The sequence below is a fragment of the Boleophthalmus pectinirostris genome, unplaced genomic scaffold (genome assembly GCF_026225935.1).
Source record: "Boleophthalmus pectinirostris isolate CB_2022bp ecotype Guang Dong unplaced genomic scaffold, ASM2622593v1 HiC_scaffold_16, whole genome shotgun sequence".
In the NCBI taxonomy this organism is placed as follows: Eukaryota; Metazoa; Chordata; class Actinopteri; order Gobiiformes; family Gobiidae; genus Boleophthalmus; species Boleophthalmus pectinirostris.
The window spans coordinates 38,509,874-38,530,049 of NW_026571095.1; the positions used below are offsets into that span (position 1 = coordinate 38,509,874).

The window sequence follows — 20,176 nt, forward strand, 5'->3', positions numbered from 1 at the left end:
GTATCGATGCTGTAGTGAAGACAAAAACTCCCCATGTTTATTCCAATGATACAATTATCAAAGATGCTGTTTTTTTACACATAAAGTTTGATGAACTCCTCCTTGGGCGTTTGTCAGAATGAGCTCAAGTTTGGTGAAAATGATCTAGAGGAGTGGGGACATGATTTCTTTTCAGATGGTTTCACTTCATAGAAAGCGTCTGATTGATTCATCTTGCAGGTGTGGTTCATGTGGTGGATAGGCACAAAAGTGCGGGAAAAGAGATGGATTCACATAACAGACACCTGTCTAGGATCGACACATAAGCACTGGAAAGAGATGTACCCACAAAATACATAGTTCATTCTGAAATGTGTGTGTGTGTGTGTGTGTGTGAGTGTGTGAGTGTGTGTGTGTGTGTGTGTGTGTGTGTGTGTGTGTGTGTGTGTGTGTGTGTGTGTGTGTGTGTGTGTGTGTGTGTGGGAACATCACAGGTGTAACAAGGTTGATGAAAACACTCAAAATTCATTGAAAGAGGAGATGATCAGTGTTAAATGTTCAAGTGCAGAGTGTGGAGGATATCACAAGGCCTTGAGGCAATCAGATGAGTGTTTGAAGTTGTAAATGGGTCAGTTTTGACCTGAACACAACAGGAGAACGTCAGAGGAGAATTACTGCAGGTGAATGTGTCTATCGTGGCCAGCCTGGTCATTTCTTAAAATCATGTCCTGTTCCCCCAAAAGCTCCAGCTCATCAGTAGGAGTGGGAGGACTGGTGAGTGAGTCTCCGGTTTCCCCACACCTGAGGTACCTGCACTCTTCAAACTCTCCCCAACAGACTCTTCCACTGCAAACACTTAGAACAGAACACAGCTTCATACATGAATCTTACTCAACAAGCACAAACTCCCTGTTGTTTATAAATCCTGAAAACTGTGAATAAATCCAAGAATATATTCATCAGGGAAATGGGACAAATCTTTGTTTCAGGGTGTGAAGAGAGAGATTTTTATTTTTTATTTCTTTAGTTTTTTAATGAAACACAATCAAAGCCAAAAGAAAATGATCAGTTAATAAATATGAGTGTTAAGTATCTGTGTCAAACTCAGTGAAGTGTGAACAGTTTCAGTTCAGTCTGAGGAGGTTTTTGTACGAGTCTTTTTCTCTGTGTGATCAGTGAGCTGTAACTCTGCTGACAGTAATAAACTCCTGCATCTTCAGCCTCAAATCCACTGATGGTCAGAGAATAATCACAAATGGGTCCAAAGGAAAAGAACAAATTATATGTGGGGATTTTAACATTAATCTTATGAATGCTTCTGCCCACGAGAAAACAGCAGACTTCATGAACATGATGTACTGTAATATGCTCATCCCAATCAGAGATAAACCAAGTAGGATTACCACTGACACTACTACACTGATAGATAATATATTCTCCAGTAAAATTGAAGTTAAAACAATTGGAGGACTCCTGATTAGTGACATAAGTGATCACCTTCCAGTTTTTGCAGTTTTTCAGAACTGTAATGAACTGAATTATGATTACAAATCAAAATCATACAAATTCATAAGACGATTAACACCCCAGTCTTTAAATAATTTTAAGGAGGACGTTAAACAAACTTAGCTGGAATGATGTGTACAATCAGACTGATCCCAATGATGCCTATGAAACCTTCTTGTGTCAATATATCAAACTATATGAAAAAAAACTGCCCATTGCAAAAAGTAAATGAAAATCAAAACTGTGTTAAAAAGCCTTGGATAACGAAAGGACTAGAAAATGCATGCAAGAAAAAAAAAAAGTACTATATAAAAGATTTATCCAACTCAGAACAAAGAAATCTGAAATTAAATATAAAAAGTATATAAATAAATTGATAAGCATCCTGAGAAGTTGTAAAAAGAACTACTACTCACAAATTACTTCAAGAGCAAAGGGAAAATATAAAAGGAACATGGAAAGTGATAAACAGTATTATGGAAATAAGAGACAAAAAACATGAATCCCAAACCACTTTACACATAATAATACCAGACTCGAAACTATAAAAAGAGACTGTAGATGGGTTCAATCAGTATTTTTGTTAATGTGGGTAATAACTTGGCAAAATCTATAGAAATGCACAGGAACTCTCTTCCATGTAACACAGTCTGTAGAAACCCAAACTCCTTCTATATGAATCCTACAAATGAAAATGAGATAGTTAAAATAGTAAAACAATTCAAACCAAAAACATCCAAAGATGCAGCTGGCCTAGACATGAACCTAATCAAGAAAACAACAGAGCTCACAGCAGATCCACTGACACATATATGTAATCAGTCATTTCAAATGGGCAAATTTCCAGATAAAATGAAAATAGCAAGAGTGTTTCCAATATACAAAAATGGGGAAAAAATATATATTTTCAAACTATAGACCAATTTCAATACTCTCTCAATTCTCAAAAGTAATAGAAAAAATATTTGTTCATCGATTAGATAAATTCATAGAAAAATATGAGCTCCTAAGTGACCATCAATATGGATTCAGGAAAAAATCGTTCCACCTCAATGGCTGTTATGGAATTGGTAGAAAATGTATCTACAGCAATTGATTCAAAGAAATACAGTGTGGGTATCTTTATTGACCTTAAGAAGGCTTTTGATACCCTCGATCATAATATATTATTGCAAAAAAATTAGAAAGATATGGACTGCGAGGACCTGTGCATGTGCAGCTACAAAGCTGTCTACAAAACCGATACCAGTATGTTGAAATAAATAATAAAAAATCTGTATTGTTGAAAGTAAATTGTGAAATTCCACAGGGCTCGACGCTTGGGCCAAAACTATTTATTATGTATATAAATGATTTATGTTCGGCATCAAAAATGTTCAATGATGTGCTCTTCGCAGATGATACCACCTCTACTGCTCAGGTGAAGACCAAAGGCAGCTTTTTCAAATGGTGGAGAGGGAGCTGCAGAAAATTAAAGTTTGGTTTGATATTAATAAATTATCGCTAAACATAGAAAAAACTAAATTTATGATATTTGCAAAGCGAAAAGTACAAAATCATGTACAAATTATGCTCAATAATACAACACCACTAGAAAGAGTCTTTCAAAATAAATTTTTAGGAATAACCATAGATCATAATTTAAACTGGAAATCACACATAAATACAATTAGGAACAAACTATCCAAAGTGATCGCACAATTATATATAAATATAGATATACCCTAGATAAAAACAGTCTTTTTATTATATATAACTCGCTGGTAATGCTCCTACATAACCTACGGTATTGAGATTTGGGGCAATACATATAAGACGAATACAAAGCCAATCTTTACCCTGCAAAAAAAGGCAATAAGAGCATCACATTATCAACTTATAACGAACCAACCAATGCATTATTTATAAACCTTCAAACGCTGAAATTTTACGATTTAGTCGACCTGTACACTCTTAAAATCATGTTCAAAGTAAACAACAATCTCCTGTCGAAATCGTTGCAGAACATGTTCAAAATCCGAAAGAGCCGATATGAGCTCAGAGGCACGACCATGTTTATTAAAAAGAAAATCAGAACAAACATTATGAAATTTTGTAAATCTGTTAAAGGGGTGGAGCTCTGGAACAACTGTACAGAAAACCTCAAATTGTGCACCACTTTCTTTCACTTCATAAAGAAGTTTAAATGTTTAACTCTGGACAGAAACATGAAATATGAGACTTAGTTTGTGCTGTAGAACTTTGTTGTTCTGTTACTGATTAGCTTTGTTTCTTCCTGCTGTATTTATGAAGATGAACTGGTGTCAAGATGAAGCTCTGACAAAGGAATAAAGGGTAAAGGCAGAATAAGCTTAAGCTTCAGCTGCACCTTTTCGGTCTGTATATGTTAAATATGACTGTTTATGAATTAATGTCAAAATATACCTGTGACCGAAATAAATAAATAAATGAATAATCAGATCTTGAACCACTTCCACTGAAACGACTGGAGACTCCAGAGTGAAGAGTTTGTAGCATATATCAGGAGCTTTGGAGGTTCTGTGCCTCTTTGGAGATACCAGGCGAGTTCTCTCCCTACATTTGAACTGGTCTGACACCTGAGAGTAACAGAGGCTCCTTTGTCCACAGCTGCAGCTTTAGGAGTCTGAGTCAGGCTGATTTCTCCTGAAGAACCTGAAAAACAGAAGAAGAGTTATTGAGACAGACCCCGCAGGTGTCCAGAGGAGCAGTGCTGTGACCCAGATGTCCTCACCCCGAACCAGGAGCCCCAGGGCCAGCAGGAACAGCTGCAGGGACATCAGGCTCATTGTGTTGTTGGTGTGGGAGTGGCTCTGAAGGGCCCGCACACACACTGAGCAGCACTGGGCTCTTAACGGCTGGAGCAGAGAGGCAGCACACATATGCAAAGTCACACAGTCAGAGGAGACAGACACACAGCTCACACTACTGCCCCCTACTGACCACTACTGACCACTACTGACCACTACTGAACACTACTGAACACTACTGACCACTACTGACCACTACTGAACACTACTGACCACCTACTGACCACTACTGACCCTACTGACCACTACTGACCACTACTGACCACTACTGACCACTACTGAACACTACTGACCACTACTGAACACTACTGACCACTACTGACCACTACTGACCACTACTGAACACTACTGACCCTACTGAACACTACTGACCACTACTGACCACTACTGACCACTACTGACCACTACTGAACACTACTGACCACTACTGACCACTACTGACCACTACTGACCACTACTGACCCCTACTGACCACTACTGACCACTACTGAACACTACTGACCACTACTGACCACTACTACTGACCACTACTGACCACTACTGAACACTACTGACCACTACTGACCACTACTGAACACTACTGACCACTACTGAACACTACTGACACTACTGACCACTACTGACCACTACTGAACACTACTGACCACTACTGACCACTACTGACCACTACTGACCACTACTGACCCTACTGACCACTACTGACACTACTGACCACTACTGACCACTACTGACCACTACTGACCACTACTGACCACTACTGACACTACTGACACTACTGCCCCCTACTGACCTACTGACACTACTGACCACTACTGACCACTACTGACCACTACTGACCACTACTGACTACTGACCACTACTGACCACTACTGACCACTACTTCCTTTCGTTTGACTTCTGATGGTTAAATGGAGACACTTGTATCAGACAAACAGTGATGTGTGGAGGTAAATGATACTAAGTCATCCTCCCTTCAGTTTACAGTAGGGTCACTCAGGGGTCAGTTTGAGGCCTCTGCTCTTACTTCATGTCCCTGACCTGACTAGAGTTTGTGTGTGTGTGTGTGTCATATAAGTGTGTGTGTAATATAAGTATATGTATAGTATATATGTGTGTCGTCACATGACACTGTGAGCTCTGTTCTTGTCCTTGTTCTCTGTCTTGTCCAGCTCTGTGTCGTCTGTGGACATTGTGTGTGAACATGTTTGATTGTGTTTCACATCAGCCTGCAGGGGGCAGCACATGGACATTACACCAGTGTTTATATTTGTCTAAATGTTCATCCATTTATATTGATCTCCATTTTCTTAAACAAATAAACAGAGAGCAGAGCTGGAGCAGAGACAGAACATACACAAACTCACACAGTGACCTTTGACCTTTTGACCCTAAAATAATTCTGTGTCAGATCAGAGCAAAGCTGAGGCCTGCACATGTTCTTTCAATAGTTTTAGGGTTTCACATATTTTTGAATGGAGTTACAGCTTCACATTTACTCTCTACAGCTCTGATGAAGTTTTAGTATCAGTTTGAATTGACTCAGGTTAAAATTCATATTAGTTGAATAAGTTGGAGATACATTTTCTTTTTAATTCCATAAAGAATGACCTGAACAACACAGGTTCTTATCCACTGCTTTCATCTTCCTATTAGAGATGACACTGTGTAAGTCTTTTAGCTGCATGTGTGTAAAAAGGCCACATCAGAAACCAGAGCTGAGCCTTTCAGGTGTACAGTTCAGGTAATCATATAAAAGTGTTGTATGTTGACTGAATTGAAACTGAAATTACTTTTTTTTTTTTTTTCTAATTTACTGTTAACTTAAATTTGGACATTTCATAAAATCAATCAGCCAACTGCATTTACAATCTAACTAATCTAACTAAGGCTTCTCATTGTGCTACTTAAATTAAACAGAATCCTCACTTTACTTATAAATAAAAACAGATAGTTTTTACACTATTGTGTCCTTCGGGTCTTGACACCATTTTTACTATTTTAACTATACTTAAAAACTAATATTGCAGGGAAATGTCTTTACCGGTGTCTTGGTGGAGGAAACACCGCAGACCTTCTACCAGCTGCTGTCCGTGGACCAGGTCTGGACCAGGTTTAGTCCAGATTTAGACTGGGGTTTAGTCCAGACTCTGGACCGGGCTATAGTCGGGTTGAGTCCAAACTCTGGTTAAAGCCACATTACGGAGTTTTCTGTATCTTTATGACTGATGCTAAAGGCTAACAGCTGCATGTTGGACTCCGCCAGGGCTGCACCTGTCACCGGTTCTGTTCATTGTGTTTATGGACAGAATTTCTAGGCGGCGCAGTCAGGGGCCGGAGGGTCCGGTTTGGGGACCAGAGGATTTCATCTCTGCTGTTTGCGGATGATGTTGTCCTGTTGGCTTCATCGAACCAGGACCTGCAATGTGCACTGGGGCGGTTTGACCCGAGTGTGAAGCGGCTGGGATGAAGATCAGCTCTTCTAAGTCTGAGGCCATGGTTCTCGACCGGAAAAAGGTGGCTTGCCCTCTCCGGGCGGTGTGAGAGTCTCTGCCTCAAGTGGAGGAGTTCAAGTATCTCGGGGTCTTGTTCACGAGTGAGGGGAGGACGGAACGTGAGATTGACAGGCGGATCGGTGCAGCTTCGGCAGTGATGCGGTCGCTGTATCGGACCGTTGTGGTGAAGAGGAGCTGAGTCGAAAGGCGAAGCTCTCGATTTACAGGTCAGTCTTCGTTCCTACTCTCACCTCTGGTCATGAGCTCTGGGTAGTGACCGACAGGACGAGATCGCGGATACAAGCACTTGAAATGGGTTTCCTCCGCAGGGTGTCTGGGCGTCTCCCTTAGAGACAGGGTGAGGAGCTCAGTCACACGGGAGGAGCTCGGAGTAGAGCCGCTGCTCCTCCACGTGGAGAGGAGCGTCTGAGGGGAGGACGTCTGTTCTGATGTCTCCTGGACGTGTCCCTCAGGAGGTGTTCATGTCCCACCGGGAGGAGGCCCCGGGGAAGACCCAGGACACACTGGAGGGACTGTGTCTCTCGGCTGGCCTGGGAACGCTTCGGGGTTCCCCCGGAGGAGCTGGAGGACGTGTCTGGGGTGAAGGAAGTCTGGGAGTCCCTGCTTAGGCTGCTGCCCCCGCGACCCGACCCCGGATAAGCGGACGAAAATGGATGGATGGATGTGTCAAACACCAGGACTTTTCTGAAAATGAACAGGTAGGACTTTACCCCGCCCCTTTACCTGAGCACTGAGGCCCCGCCCCTTTACCTGAGCACTGAGGCCCCGCCCTTTACCTGAGCACTGAGGCCCCGCCCCTTTACCTGAGTATTTTCTGAGTAACTTTCCTTGAATCAACAAAAAACAATGAAGTCATGCAAATGTGTTGGGGACGTTTCAGCCGCTGCTTTCACAAACGCTCTGATGTCGGGCGGTTGTCCTGTCTCCTCCCTCTCACCAGGAGGTTGTGGGTTAGACTCCTGATCTCTCTCTGATCTAAGCCCCTCCCCTTCTGTCCCAGGTGAGATCGACTAGTTTTGTTAATTATAAAAAAACAACATTAAACGTTCAACATGTGAAAGCTTCCACAAGAGCAGACCACCTCTCTGTTGCCATGGTTTCCATCGAATATTAATACAGATGGAAAAGTACATCGTAATCACCGGGAAAATGATTTAGCTCCTCCCCTCTGGGACGATGACATCATCACATTCTAGAATCTCAAATAGTTTTGGAGCCTGAGAAGCTGTCGCCGTAGCAGCAACGTGATGTTCTAATGCCGCCCTGGATCTCCATGGTGATAGAACTCTGCTTGATGACATCATCAGAGAAGCACGACGCTGCTTTAAAGTAAACTTTGAGTGACACAGTGAAATAAACACTAAAGTGACAGAATACTTTTACTAATACTTTTACTACTGCTACTTCAAAGCAGCGCTCTGCTTTATGACATCATCAGTAAAGGACAAGCACAAAGCACAAAGCAACTTACTGTTTTGAAGAAGATTATAAGTATAACACGAAACAAACACTACAGACACAGAATACTGCCACTTCTACTGCGTGTACTGTGTGTGTACTACAACTACTGCGTCTACTACGACTACTGCACTACAATTACTGCGTCTACTACGACTACTGCGTCTACTACAATTACTGCGTCTACTACGACTACTGCGTCTACTACAATTACTGCGTGTACTACGACTACTGCGTGTACTACGACTACTGCGTGTACTACGTGTACTGCTACTAGAGCTACTACAGCACATTTACACTAGAGCTTTTCTCTCTCTTTACTGCATATTTGAACAGAAAAATGCCCTGGAGTTTTTTTAGAAACTTTCGACCTAAGGTCAAGCGCCAAATCTTAGAGGCTGAGAACCAGGAACTGCACGAGAGGATCCGAAACTTAAACAATCAGAACCAGGAACAAAACGAGACGATCCGAAACGTAGAAAATAAGAACCAGCAACAAAACGAGACGATCCAAAACTTAATCAATCTGAACCAACAACAAAACGAGACGATCCAAAACTTAGAAAATCAGAACCAGCAACAAAACGAGAGGAACAGAAACTTAGAAAATCAGAACCAGCAACAAGGCGAGAGGATCCAAAACTTAGAAAATAAGAACCAGCAACAAAACGAGACGATCCAAAACTTAGAAAATCAGAACCAGCAACAAAACGAGAGGAACAGAAACTTAGAAAATCAGAACCAGCAACAAGGCGAGAGGATCCAAAACTTAGAAAATCAGAACCAGCAACAAGACGAGAGGATCCAAAACTTAGAAAATAAGAACCAGCAACAAAACGAGACGATCTACAACTTACTAAATCTGAACCAACAAGAAAACGAGACAATCCAAAACTTAAAAAATAAGAACCAGCAACAAAACGAGAGGAACAGAAACTTAAAAAATCAGAACCAGCAACAAAACGAGAGGATCCGAAACTTAGAAAATCAGAACCAGGAACTGCACGAGAGGAACCGAAACTTAGAAACTCAGAACCAGCAACAAAACGAGAGGAACCGAAACTTAGAAAATCAGAACCAGCAACAAAACGAGACGATTCAAAACTTAAACAATCAGAACCAGCAACAAAATGAGAAGATCCAAAACTTAATAAAACTGAGCCAGCAACAAAATGAGACGATCCAAAACTTAAAAAATAAGAACCAGCAACAAAACGAGACGATCCACAACTCATTAAATCATAACAACAAACTGCACGAGACGATCCAAAACTTAAACAATCAGAACCAGGAACAAGACGAGACGATCGAAATGTTAGTAAATCAGAACCAGGAACAAAACAATACGATCCAAAACTTAATAAATCAGAACCAGAAACAAAACGAGACGATCCAAAACTTAAACAATCAGAACCAGGAACAAAACGAGACGATCCACAACTTTGAAAATCAGAACCAGCAAGAAAACGAGACGATCCAAAACTTAACAAAACTGAGCCAGCAACAAAACGAGACGATCCACAACTTAAACAATCAGAACCAGGAACAAAACGAGACGATCCAAAACTTAAACAATCAGAACAAAGATCTGTGCGAAAGGATCGAAAAGTCCTCGGTTAAGAACCAGAAGCTACAGGAGGTGATCCGAAGGTTTTCACGCATCATCCACTTACACTTCGAAGAACAGACCGACAGGATCTGCTTGCAGCAGGAGTTGCTGGAGAAACCTGGAGAAGCAGAGGAGCAGAGGAGAAACCAACTTCTCACACGACTGAAGGACAAATACGACCTCCACGACGACGACGAAGAAGACGAAGACGAGAGCGCGAGAGGAGAGGAAGAGGAGACGAAGGAGGAGGAAGACGGGACAAACTAGATGAAACCCCAGCTCAGACCTGGGTTAGACCAGGGTGAGATCAGGTTTAGATCGGGTTTTCAGACCTGGTTTAAACCTGGTTTAAACCAGGCCGATTGACACGGCAGCCGTGCTTCTGTCAGTCTGCCCCAGGGCAGCTGTGGCTACAACAGTAGTTTACATCAGCAGGTGCAGAGTGAATGAATAATGCTGAATAATGTTCTGTAAAATATCTTTGTGACAAAAAGCGCCGTCTCTATTCAGACGCGCCGCTATTACATGTTTTATATTTGTCACTACAAAATAAATCAACTATTCAAAATATTTTAAAATATATATCAACATTTCATCATTTCTAAATCTAGTTATTGAAAAAAAATAGAACTAAATCTCACACAAAGTCGGACCTCTCCTCGTCTGGAAACTCTGAGAGAATCTGGGCCTAAGTCCTGTGGTGTGTGGGTTTTTCAGACTCTGTTGGTCTTCAGCGTCCGACCCTCGTCCTGTTTGTCTCAGTGATGAAGAGAGAGTCAAGGAAATTCTGCTCACAAGACAATTGTGTTAGAAAAAAACACTCAGAACGACAAAGAGCAGTTTATACTTGTGTGAGGAGAGTTGCTGGGCTGTCTGTCTGCTTCCTGCTCTACTCTGCCCCACAACCCTCCGAGTCACTCTTTTATTGAAAATCACTTCACAGATGAGCATATTTCATGACATCACAATACATATGGTTCACATGTTTTCTCATGACTAACAATCTTCAACTGAACCACCCTCCCATTTCACACTTGATGACATATGTCAGTGAGCGTCTCTTACGTGGGAGTTTCCCGAGGCTTTCAGTTCAGCAGATGATGGGACAAACCCGTTGTTTGTGACCATGGTAGATTAGTTTAATATGTCAGTTGACATGTCGTTCATATCAGCTGCTTGTTTTTACGTTCAGTGTCTCGAAAACAAAACGCCAAAGCAAAGTTGATTATATCATGATTAATATTTAAATGATTCACCCTTTAAATGATTCAAACTTTAATGTAACAATGACATATATAAATGAGTAACACTTTAATGAGACTTTAACCAAAGAAATACATTTATATATCATCAGATTCTCTAAGAGAGAATTCGTCTTCGTCAGGCGTCTCGTAAAGTCTCTGTCCGTGCTGCGTCGTTTGTCGTGTCGTCCGTCCACTTTAAAGTCCAGGTGCTTTTCTAGTTCTTGGTTTGGTGGACAGAACCTGCGCTCGATATTTCTCACAGTTTTACATCAGTTCAGTTTGTGAAGAAAAGAGACGGTTTTCTGACACTTTAAACCTTCATTTAACTAAATAAAGCTGTTGTTATTTATTTGTGTGAGTTTAATCAGATTTATTGTGACATTTAGGCAAGGCAAGTTTATTTGTACAGCACAATTCGTACACAAAGTAATTCAAAGTGCTTTACAGAATAAGAAATACATTAAAATCATAATAAAAACAAATCAAAACATAAATAATCATGAAGATTAAAATTGAAAAGAGAGACATAAATTGGAGAGAAGAGTGCGGAATGAAAACCTTTCAGTTATTTGCACAGTTAAACAGAAATGTTTTGAGTCTGGATTTAAACAGCGTCACAGAAGAGTCTGTCTCACATGTTCAGACTGTTCCAGGTTTTAGCTGCATGAACCTGAAACTCTGACTCCCCTTGTTTAGTCGTGACTCTGGGCACCAGCAGGAGGTCGTCCCTGAGCTCCTCAGAGTGTGAGATGTTCATGTGACACTAACATGTCACAGATGGACTTTGGTGCTCGGTCATGGAGACACTTGTACAAACAGAGCTGCTTTAAAGTCTCTGAGCCACAGGAGCCAGAGCAGAGACCTGAGACCAGGACTTATGTGCTCGTACTTCCTAGTTCGAGTCAGGACCCGTTTGGTTCTTGTTTACATTATGGTTGCTATGGTAACAGTTATGGAATCACCTCATTATTCTACGTCATGGCGAGGGTCCCTGGTCACTGCGGGCGAGTCACGTCGCGCCATTGCATTTTGTGGCCACTAGGTGCATCGCTTTGTGATACTAACAGGCCCGAGCGCCAGAGGCTGGCGAAGGGCCTATTAGAATAATAATAATAATAATAATAATAATAATAAATAAAGATTTAAAAAGTAATAATAATAAATCATAGAGTTTTACCTCACTGAGTTTGTGCATGAATATTGTGATAGAAAAATTTAGATTGTTGACTTCCGGTTGGCAGCGGAGCAACATGGCTGACTAATTCCTGAGCTCCTCAAGGCAGAGCAGTTTTCCCCCTTAAATTCAAGTTCTACGGTTACTAATACCTTTGAAAGCATGTGCGGGGGGACCAAGAAAAAGGTCAAAAAGATGCATGAACCTAAAGAACAGTCAAACTCGGAGGAACAAGACGAGGCACATGCTAACACAGATGAAGAAGATGGCGAGACGACCGAGACAGAGTCACTTCACGAGGGCATTAAAAATATCAGCAAACAGGTCAGTGACCTCCGCACAGAGCTGAAAGCAGACTTGAACAAATTTAAAGATGATTTCAGACGCCAGTTGAAAGAAGACCTCAACAAACTAAAAGAAGAAACTAATGTGAGCGCCTCATTGATGACAGCGCGGACCTGCAAATACAAAGAGCTCATCGCTCTCTGGGTCCCGTGCCGAGTGCCGACGCTCCCCCCAGGTCCATCATCGTAAACTTTCTACACTTTAAAACTAAAGAGTCTGTCCTGAGAAACACCTGGCAGAAGAAGATTTTCCTGGGAGATAAGCCCCTCCCCTTTGACCATGTTTACAGTGCGGCTTATAAAGGTGTGAAGAGCGCGCTGAAGCAAAAAGGCATTAGATTCCAATGGCCATTCACCAAACTGCACATTCACTGGGACACAGGCCCCCAGATCTACCACAGCCCAGCCGAAGCGCTCCGTGATTTGCAGCGGAGAAGATTCACTGTTGAAGAGCCCCGGGAGTGCGGAGGATTCAACGCTGCAGCTCTACTGGATCAGCTGGAACGCACGTCACCATGGCAACCCGTGATCCGGCGAAGTGACAGCGGAGCCATCCGACGACTTCAAGAGTTTCAACATAGACCGGTGTAGTTCCACACACACACCAGAGCTGTAGGTTCTGTCCGTCTCTAAATAGACCCAATTATTTCCTCAAGTTACTGTTCATGCTTTGTTTAATTGCTCTGCATTGGGGTTGCTAATAACACACCCTGGAATGAGTGAAGCTCAATTTGAGTTATTCGCTGATTCTAGGAGGGGCCCTCCATAAATGCGAGGCTTTCCCCATCATATGTTTTTGGGAACAAAACCCAGAGTGTATTTCGAATACCTCATTTTGGAAGTCATACAGTTGTGACATTTAGAAATGTTATTAGTACTAGTTCATTTGTTTATTGGTTTGTTATAGTTTCTGTTGGTTTCATGTTTCTGAGGTTTGTGGAGGTGGAGGAGCATAATCTTTCTTTATTTCTTAATGTCTCAAAAACTTGAAGTAATGTCACTTAATGTTAAAGGTCTGGGCAATCCAATCAAAAGAGCAAGGGTAATGACGAAATTTTAAAAAGAGAATAAGCACGTTATCTTCCTTCAGGAAACTCATTTGTCACCACAAGAGAAGGAGAAATTGCACAAATTTGGTTATAGGAAAATCTCCTACAGCTCTCATGTCCATGGTCATAAAAGAGGAGTGGCAATTCTTATCTCAAACTCTTTGACATTTGAACTCCTTAAAGAAACTAAAGACAAAGAAGGGCGCGCTCTATAATAGTGAAGGGTAAAGTCGCAAATAACATATAATAATAATAATAATAATAATAATAATAATAATAATAATAATAATAATAATATGAACCCGAGCCTGCGCGTGTGCACCATCAAATACTGATACATCCTTTTTTAACATCGCACTGAGGCACCTGCTGTTGTTTCTTTCACCATGACCTTTCTTCATTAAAATCAAATACATCAAATCAAATACATCAAATCAAATCAAATAAATTCAAATTAAATCCGGTCGGTTTCTGCAGTTTCTGTCCAGCAGATGGCGCGCCTCCTCAGTCACGTGTTTCCGGGTTAGGTGACGTGTTTCCGGGTCGCTCGGTCCCTGCCTGATCTGCTCCGGTCCCGGTCCTGGACTCGGTCTGGTCCCTGGACTCGGTCTGGTCCCGTTTAGACCCTTGAGTCCAGTTCAGCTCCAGCCCCGGTGCGGACCCCGGCTGTCGTCATGTACGTGGCCGAGCCCGGGCGTCTGCTCCTCGGCCTCCTGCTCCTGCTCCTCCCGCTGCTCCGCGGAGCCTCCGGAGCCTGGGACCCGGACCTGGAGCTGCTGGACCTGGTGGAGGAAACACCGCAGACCTTCTACCAGCTGCTGTCCGTGGACCAGGTCTGGACCAGGTTTAGTCCAGATTTAGACTGGGGTTTAGTCCAGACTCTGGACCGGGCTATAGTTCCGGGTTGAGTCCAAACTCTGGTTAAAGCCACATTACGGAGTTTTCTGTATCTTTATGACTGATGCTAAAGGCTAACAGCTGCATGTTGGACTCCGCCAGGGCTGCACCTGTCACCGGTTCTGTTCATTGTGTTTATGGACAGAATTTCTAGGCGGCGCAGTCAGGGGCCGGAGGGTCCGGTTTGGGGACCAGAGGATTTCATCTCTGCTGTTTGCGGATGATGTTGTCCTGTTGGCTTCATCGAACCAGGACCTGCAATGTGCACTGGGGCGGTTTGACCCGAGTGTGAAGCGGCTGGGATGAAGATCAGCTCTTCTAAGTCTGAGGCCATGGTTCTCGACCGGAAAAAGGTGGCTTGCCCTCTCCGGGCGGGTGGAGAGTCTCTGCCTCAAGTGGAGGAGTTCAAGTATCTCGGGGTCTTGTTCACGAGTGAGGGGAGGACGGAACGTGAGATTGACAGGCGGATCGGTGCAGCTTCGGCAGTGATGCGGTCGCTGTATCGGACCGTTGTGGTGAAGAGGAGCTGAGTCGAAAGGCGAAGCTCTCGATTTACCGTCAGTCTTCGTTCCTACTCTCACCTCTGGTCATGAGCTCTGGGTAGTGACCGACAGGACGAGATCGCGGATACAAGCACTTGAAATGGGTTTCCTCCGCAGGGTGTCTGGGCGTCTCCCTTAGAGACAGGGTGAGGAGCTCAGTCACACGGGAGGAGCTCGGAGTAGAGCCGCTGCTCCTCCACGTGGAGAGGAGCGTCTGAGGGGAGGACGTCTGTTCTGATGTCTCCTGGACGTGTCCCTCAGGAGGTGTTCATGTCCCACCGGGAGGAGGCCCCGGGGAAGACCCAGGACACACTGGAGGGACTGTGTCTCTCGGCTGGCCTGGGAACGCTTCGGGGTTCCCCCGGAGGAGCTGGAGGACGTGTCTGGGGTGAAGGAAGTCTGGGAGTCCCTGCTTAGGCTGCTGCCCCCGCGACCCGACCCCGGATAAGCGGACGAAAATGGATGGATGGATGTGTCAAACACCAGGACTTTTCTGAAAATGAACAGGTAGGACTTTACCCCGCCCCTTTACCTGAGCACTGAGGCCCCGCCCTTTACCTGAGCACTGAGGCCCCGCCCCTTTACCTGAGCACTGAGGCCCCGCCCCTTTACCTGAGTATTTTCTGAGTAACTTTCCTTGAATCAACAAAAAACAATGAAGTCATGCAAATGTGTTGGGGACGTTTCAGCCGCTGCTTTCACAAACGCTCTGATGTCGGGCGGTTGTCCTGTCTCCTCCCTCTCACCAGGAGGTTGTGGGTTAGACTCCTGATCTCTCTGATCTAAGCCCCTCCCCTTCTGTCCCAGGTGAGATCGACTAGTTTTGTTAATTATAAAAAAACAACATTAAACGTTCAACATGTGAAAGCTTCCACAAGAGCAGACCACCTCTCTGTTGCCATGGTTTCCATCGAATATTAATACAGATGGAAAAGTACATCGTAATCACCGGGAAAATGATTTAGCTCCTCCCCTCTGGGACGATGACATCATCACATTCTAGAATCTCAAATAGTTTTGGAGCCTGAGAAGCTGTCGCCGTAGCAACGTGATGTTCTAATGCCGCCCTGGATCTCCATGGTGATAGAACTCTGCTTGATGACATCATCAGAGAAGCACGACGCTGCTTTAAAGTAAACTTTGAGTGACACAGTGAAATAAACACTAAAGTGACAGAATACTTTTACTAATACTTTTACTACTGCTACTTCAAAGCAGCGCTCTGCTTTATGACATCATCAGTAAAGGACAAGCACAAAGCACAAAGCAACTTACTGTTTTGAAGAAGATTATAAGTATAACACGAAACAAACACTACAGACACAGAATACTGCCACTTCTACTGCGTGTACTACGACTACTGCGTGTACTACAACTACTGCGTCTACTACGACTACTGCGTCTACTACAATTACTGCGTCTACTACGACTACTGCGTCTACTACAATTACTGCGTGTACTACGACTACTGCGTGTACTACGACTACTGCGTGTACTACGTGTACTGCTACTAGAGCTACTACAGCACATTTACACTAGAGCTTTTCTCTCTCTTTACTGCATATTTGAACAGAAAAATGCCCTGGAGTTTTTTTTAGAAACTTTCGACCTAAGGTCAAGCGCCAAATCTTAGAGGCTGAGAACCAGGAACTGCACGAGAGGATCCGAAACTTAAACAATCAGAACCAGGAACAAAACGAGACGATCCGAAACGTAGAAAATAAGAACCAGCAACAAAACGAGACGATCCAAAACTTAATCAATCTGAACCAACAACAAAACGAGACGATCCAAAACTTAGAAAATCAGAACCAGCAACAAAACGAGAGGAACAGAAACTTAGAAAATCAGAACCAGCAACAAGGCGAGAGGATCCAAAACTTAGAAAATAAGAACCAGCAACAAAACGAGACGATCCAAAACTTAGAAAATCAGAACCAGCAACAAAACGAGAGGAACAGAAACTTAGAAAATCAGAACCAGCAACAAGGCGAGAGGATCCAAAACTTAGAAAATCAGAACCAGCAACAAGACGAGAGGATCCAAAACTTAGAAAATAGAGAACCAGAACAGCAACAAAACGAAAATAAGAACGAACAAAACGAGACGATCTACAACTTACTAAATTAGAAAATAAGAACTCTACAACTTACTAAATCTGAACCAACAAGAAAACGAGACAATCCAAAACTTAAAAAATAAGAACCAGCAACAAAACGAGAGGAACAGAAACTTAAAAAATCAGAACCAGCAACAAAACGAGAGGATCCGAAACTTAGAAAATCAGAACCAGGAACTGCACGAGAGGAACCGAAACTTAGAAACTCAGAACCAGCAACAAAACGAGAGGAACCGAAACTTAGAAAATCAGAACCAGCAACAAAACGAGACGATTCAAAACTTAAACAATCAGAACCAGCAACAAAATGAGAAGATCCAAAACTTAATAAAACTGAGCCAGCAACAAAATGAGACGATCCAAAACTTAAAAAATAAGAACCAGCAACAAAACGAGACGATCCACAACTCATTAAATCATAACAACAAACTGCACGAGACGATCCAAAACTTAAACAATCAGAACCAGGAACAAGACGAGACGATCGAAATGTTAGTAAATCAGAACCAGGAACAAAACAATACGATCCAAAACTTAATAAATCAGAACCAGAAACAAAACGAGACGATCCAAAACTTAAACAATCAGAACCAGGAACAAAACGAGACGATCCACAACTTTGAAAATCAGAACCAGCAAGAAAACGAGACGATCCAAAACTTAACAAAACTGAGCCAGCAACAAAACGAGACGATCCACAACTTAAACAATCAGAACCAGGAACAAAACGAGACGATCCAAAACTTAAACAATCAGAACAAAGATCTGTGCGAAAGGATCGAAAAGTCCTCGGTTAAGAACCAGAAGCTACAGGAGGTGATCCGAAGGTTTTCACGCATCATCCACTTACACTTCGAAGAACAGACCGACAGGATCTGCTTGCAGCAGGAGTTGCTGGAGAAACCTGGAGAAGCAGAGGAGCAGAGGAGAAACCAACTTCTCACACGACTGAAGGACAAATACGACCTCCACGACGACGACGAAGAAGACGAAGACGAGAGCGCGAGAGGAGAGGAAGAGGAGACGAAGGAGGAGGAAGACGGGACAAACTAGATGAAACCCCAGCTCAGACCTGGGTTAGACCAGGGTGAGATCAGGTTTAGATCGGGTTTTCAGACCTGGTTTAAACCTGGTTTAAACCAGGCCGATTGACACGGCAGCCGTGCTTCTGTCAGTCTGCCCCAGGGCAGCTGTGGCTACAACAGTAGTTTACATCAGCAGGTGCAGAGTGAATGAATAATGCTGAATAATGTTCTGTAAAATATCTTTGTGACAAAAAGCGCCGTCTCTATTCAGACGCGCCGCTATTACATGTTTTATATTTGTCACTACAAAATAAATCAACTATTCAAAATATTTTAAAATATATCAACATTTCATCATTTCTAAATCTAGTTATTGAAAAAAAATAGAACTAAATCTCACACAAAGTCGGACCTCTCCTCGTCTGGAAACTCTGAGAGAATCTGGGCCTAAGTCCTGTGGTGTGTGGGTTTTTCAGACTCTGTTGGTCTTCAGCGTCCGACCCTCGTCCTGTTTGTCTCAGTGATGAAGAGAGAGTCAAGGAAATTCTGCTCACAAGACAATTGTGTTAGAAAAAACACTCAGAACGACAAAGAGCAGTTTATACTTGTGTGAGGAGAGTTGCTGGGCTGTCTGTCTGCTTCCTGCTCTACTCTGCCCCACAACCCTCCGAGTCACTCTTTTATTGAAAATCACTTCACAGATGAGCATATTTCATGACATCACAATACATATGGTTCACATGTTTTCTCATGACTAACAATCTTCAACTGAACCACCCTCCCATTTCACACTTGATGACATATGTCAGTGAGCGTCTCTTACGTGGGAGTTTCCCGAGGCTTTCAGTTCAGCAGATGATGGGACAAACCCGTTGTTTGTGACCATGGTAGATTAGTTTAATATGTCAGTTGACATGTCGTTCATATCAGCTGCTTGTTTTTACGTTCAGTGTCTCGAAAACAAAACGCCAAAGCAAAGTTGATTATATCATGATTAATATTTAAATGATTCACCCTTTAAATGATTCAAACTTTAATGTAACAATGACATATATAAATGAGTAACACTTTAATGAGACTTTAACCAAAGAAATACATTTATATATCATCAGATTCTCTAAGAGAGAATTCGTCTTCGTCAGGCGTCTCGTAAAGTCTCTGTCCGTGCTGCGTCGTTTGTCGTGTCGTCCGTCCACTTTAAAGTCCAGGTGCTTTTCTAGTTCTTGGTTTGGTGGACAGAACCTGCGCTCGATATTTCTCACAGTTTTACATCAGTTCAGTTTGTGAAGAAAAGAGACGGTTTTCTGACACTTTAAACCTTCATTTAACTAAATAAAGCTGTTGTTATTTATTTGTGTGAGTTTAATCAGATTTATTGTGACATTTAGGCAAGGCAAGTTTATTTGTACAGCACAATTCGTACACAAAGTAATTCAAAGTGCTTTACAGAATAAGAAATACATTAAAATCATAATAAAAACAAATCAAAACATAAATAATCATGAAGATTAAAATTGAAAAGAGAGACATAAATTGGAGAGAAGAGTGCGGAATGAAAACCTTTCAGTTATTTGCACAGTTAAACAGAAATGTTTTGAGTCTGGATTTAAACAGCGTCACAGAAGAGTCTGTCTCACATGTTCAGACTGTTCCAGGTTTTAGCTGCATGAACCTGAAACTCTGACTCCCCTTGTTTAGTCGTGACTCTGGGCACCAGCAGGAGGTCGTCCCTGAGCTCCTCAGAGTGTGAGATGTTCATGTGACACTAACATGTCACAGATGGACTTTGGTGCTCGGTCATGGAGACACTTGTACAAACAGAGCTGCTTTAAAGTCTCTGAGCCACAGGAGCCAGAGCAGAGACCTGAGACCAGGACTTATGTGCTCGT

At 42.6% G+C, this 20,176-nt stretch overlaps 1 gene segment (V, D, J or C); it reads right to left on the reverse strand.

Annotated features, from left to right (window-relative positions):
* Positions 1-3,925: 3,925 nt before the first annotated feature.
* On the reverse strand, positions 3,926-4,470 carry LOC110165647 (immunoglobulin kappa variable 3-15-like). The segment is given in 2 exon segments: positions 3,926-4,158; positions 4,238-4,470. Coding segments are annotated over 2 exon segments (366 nt in total).
* Between the last annotated feature and the right edge of the window lie 15,706 nt (positions 4,471-20,176).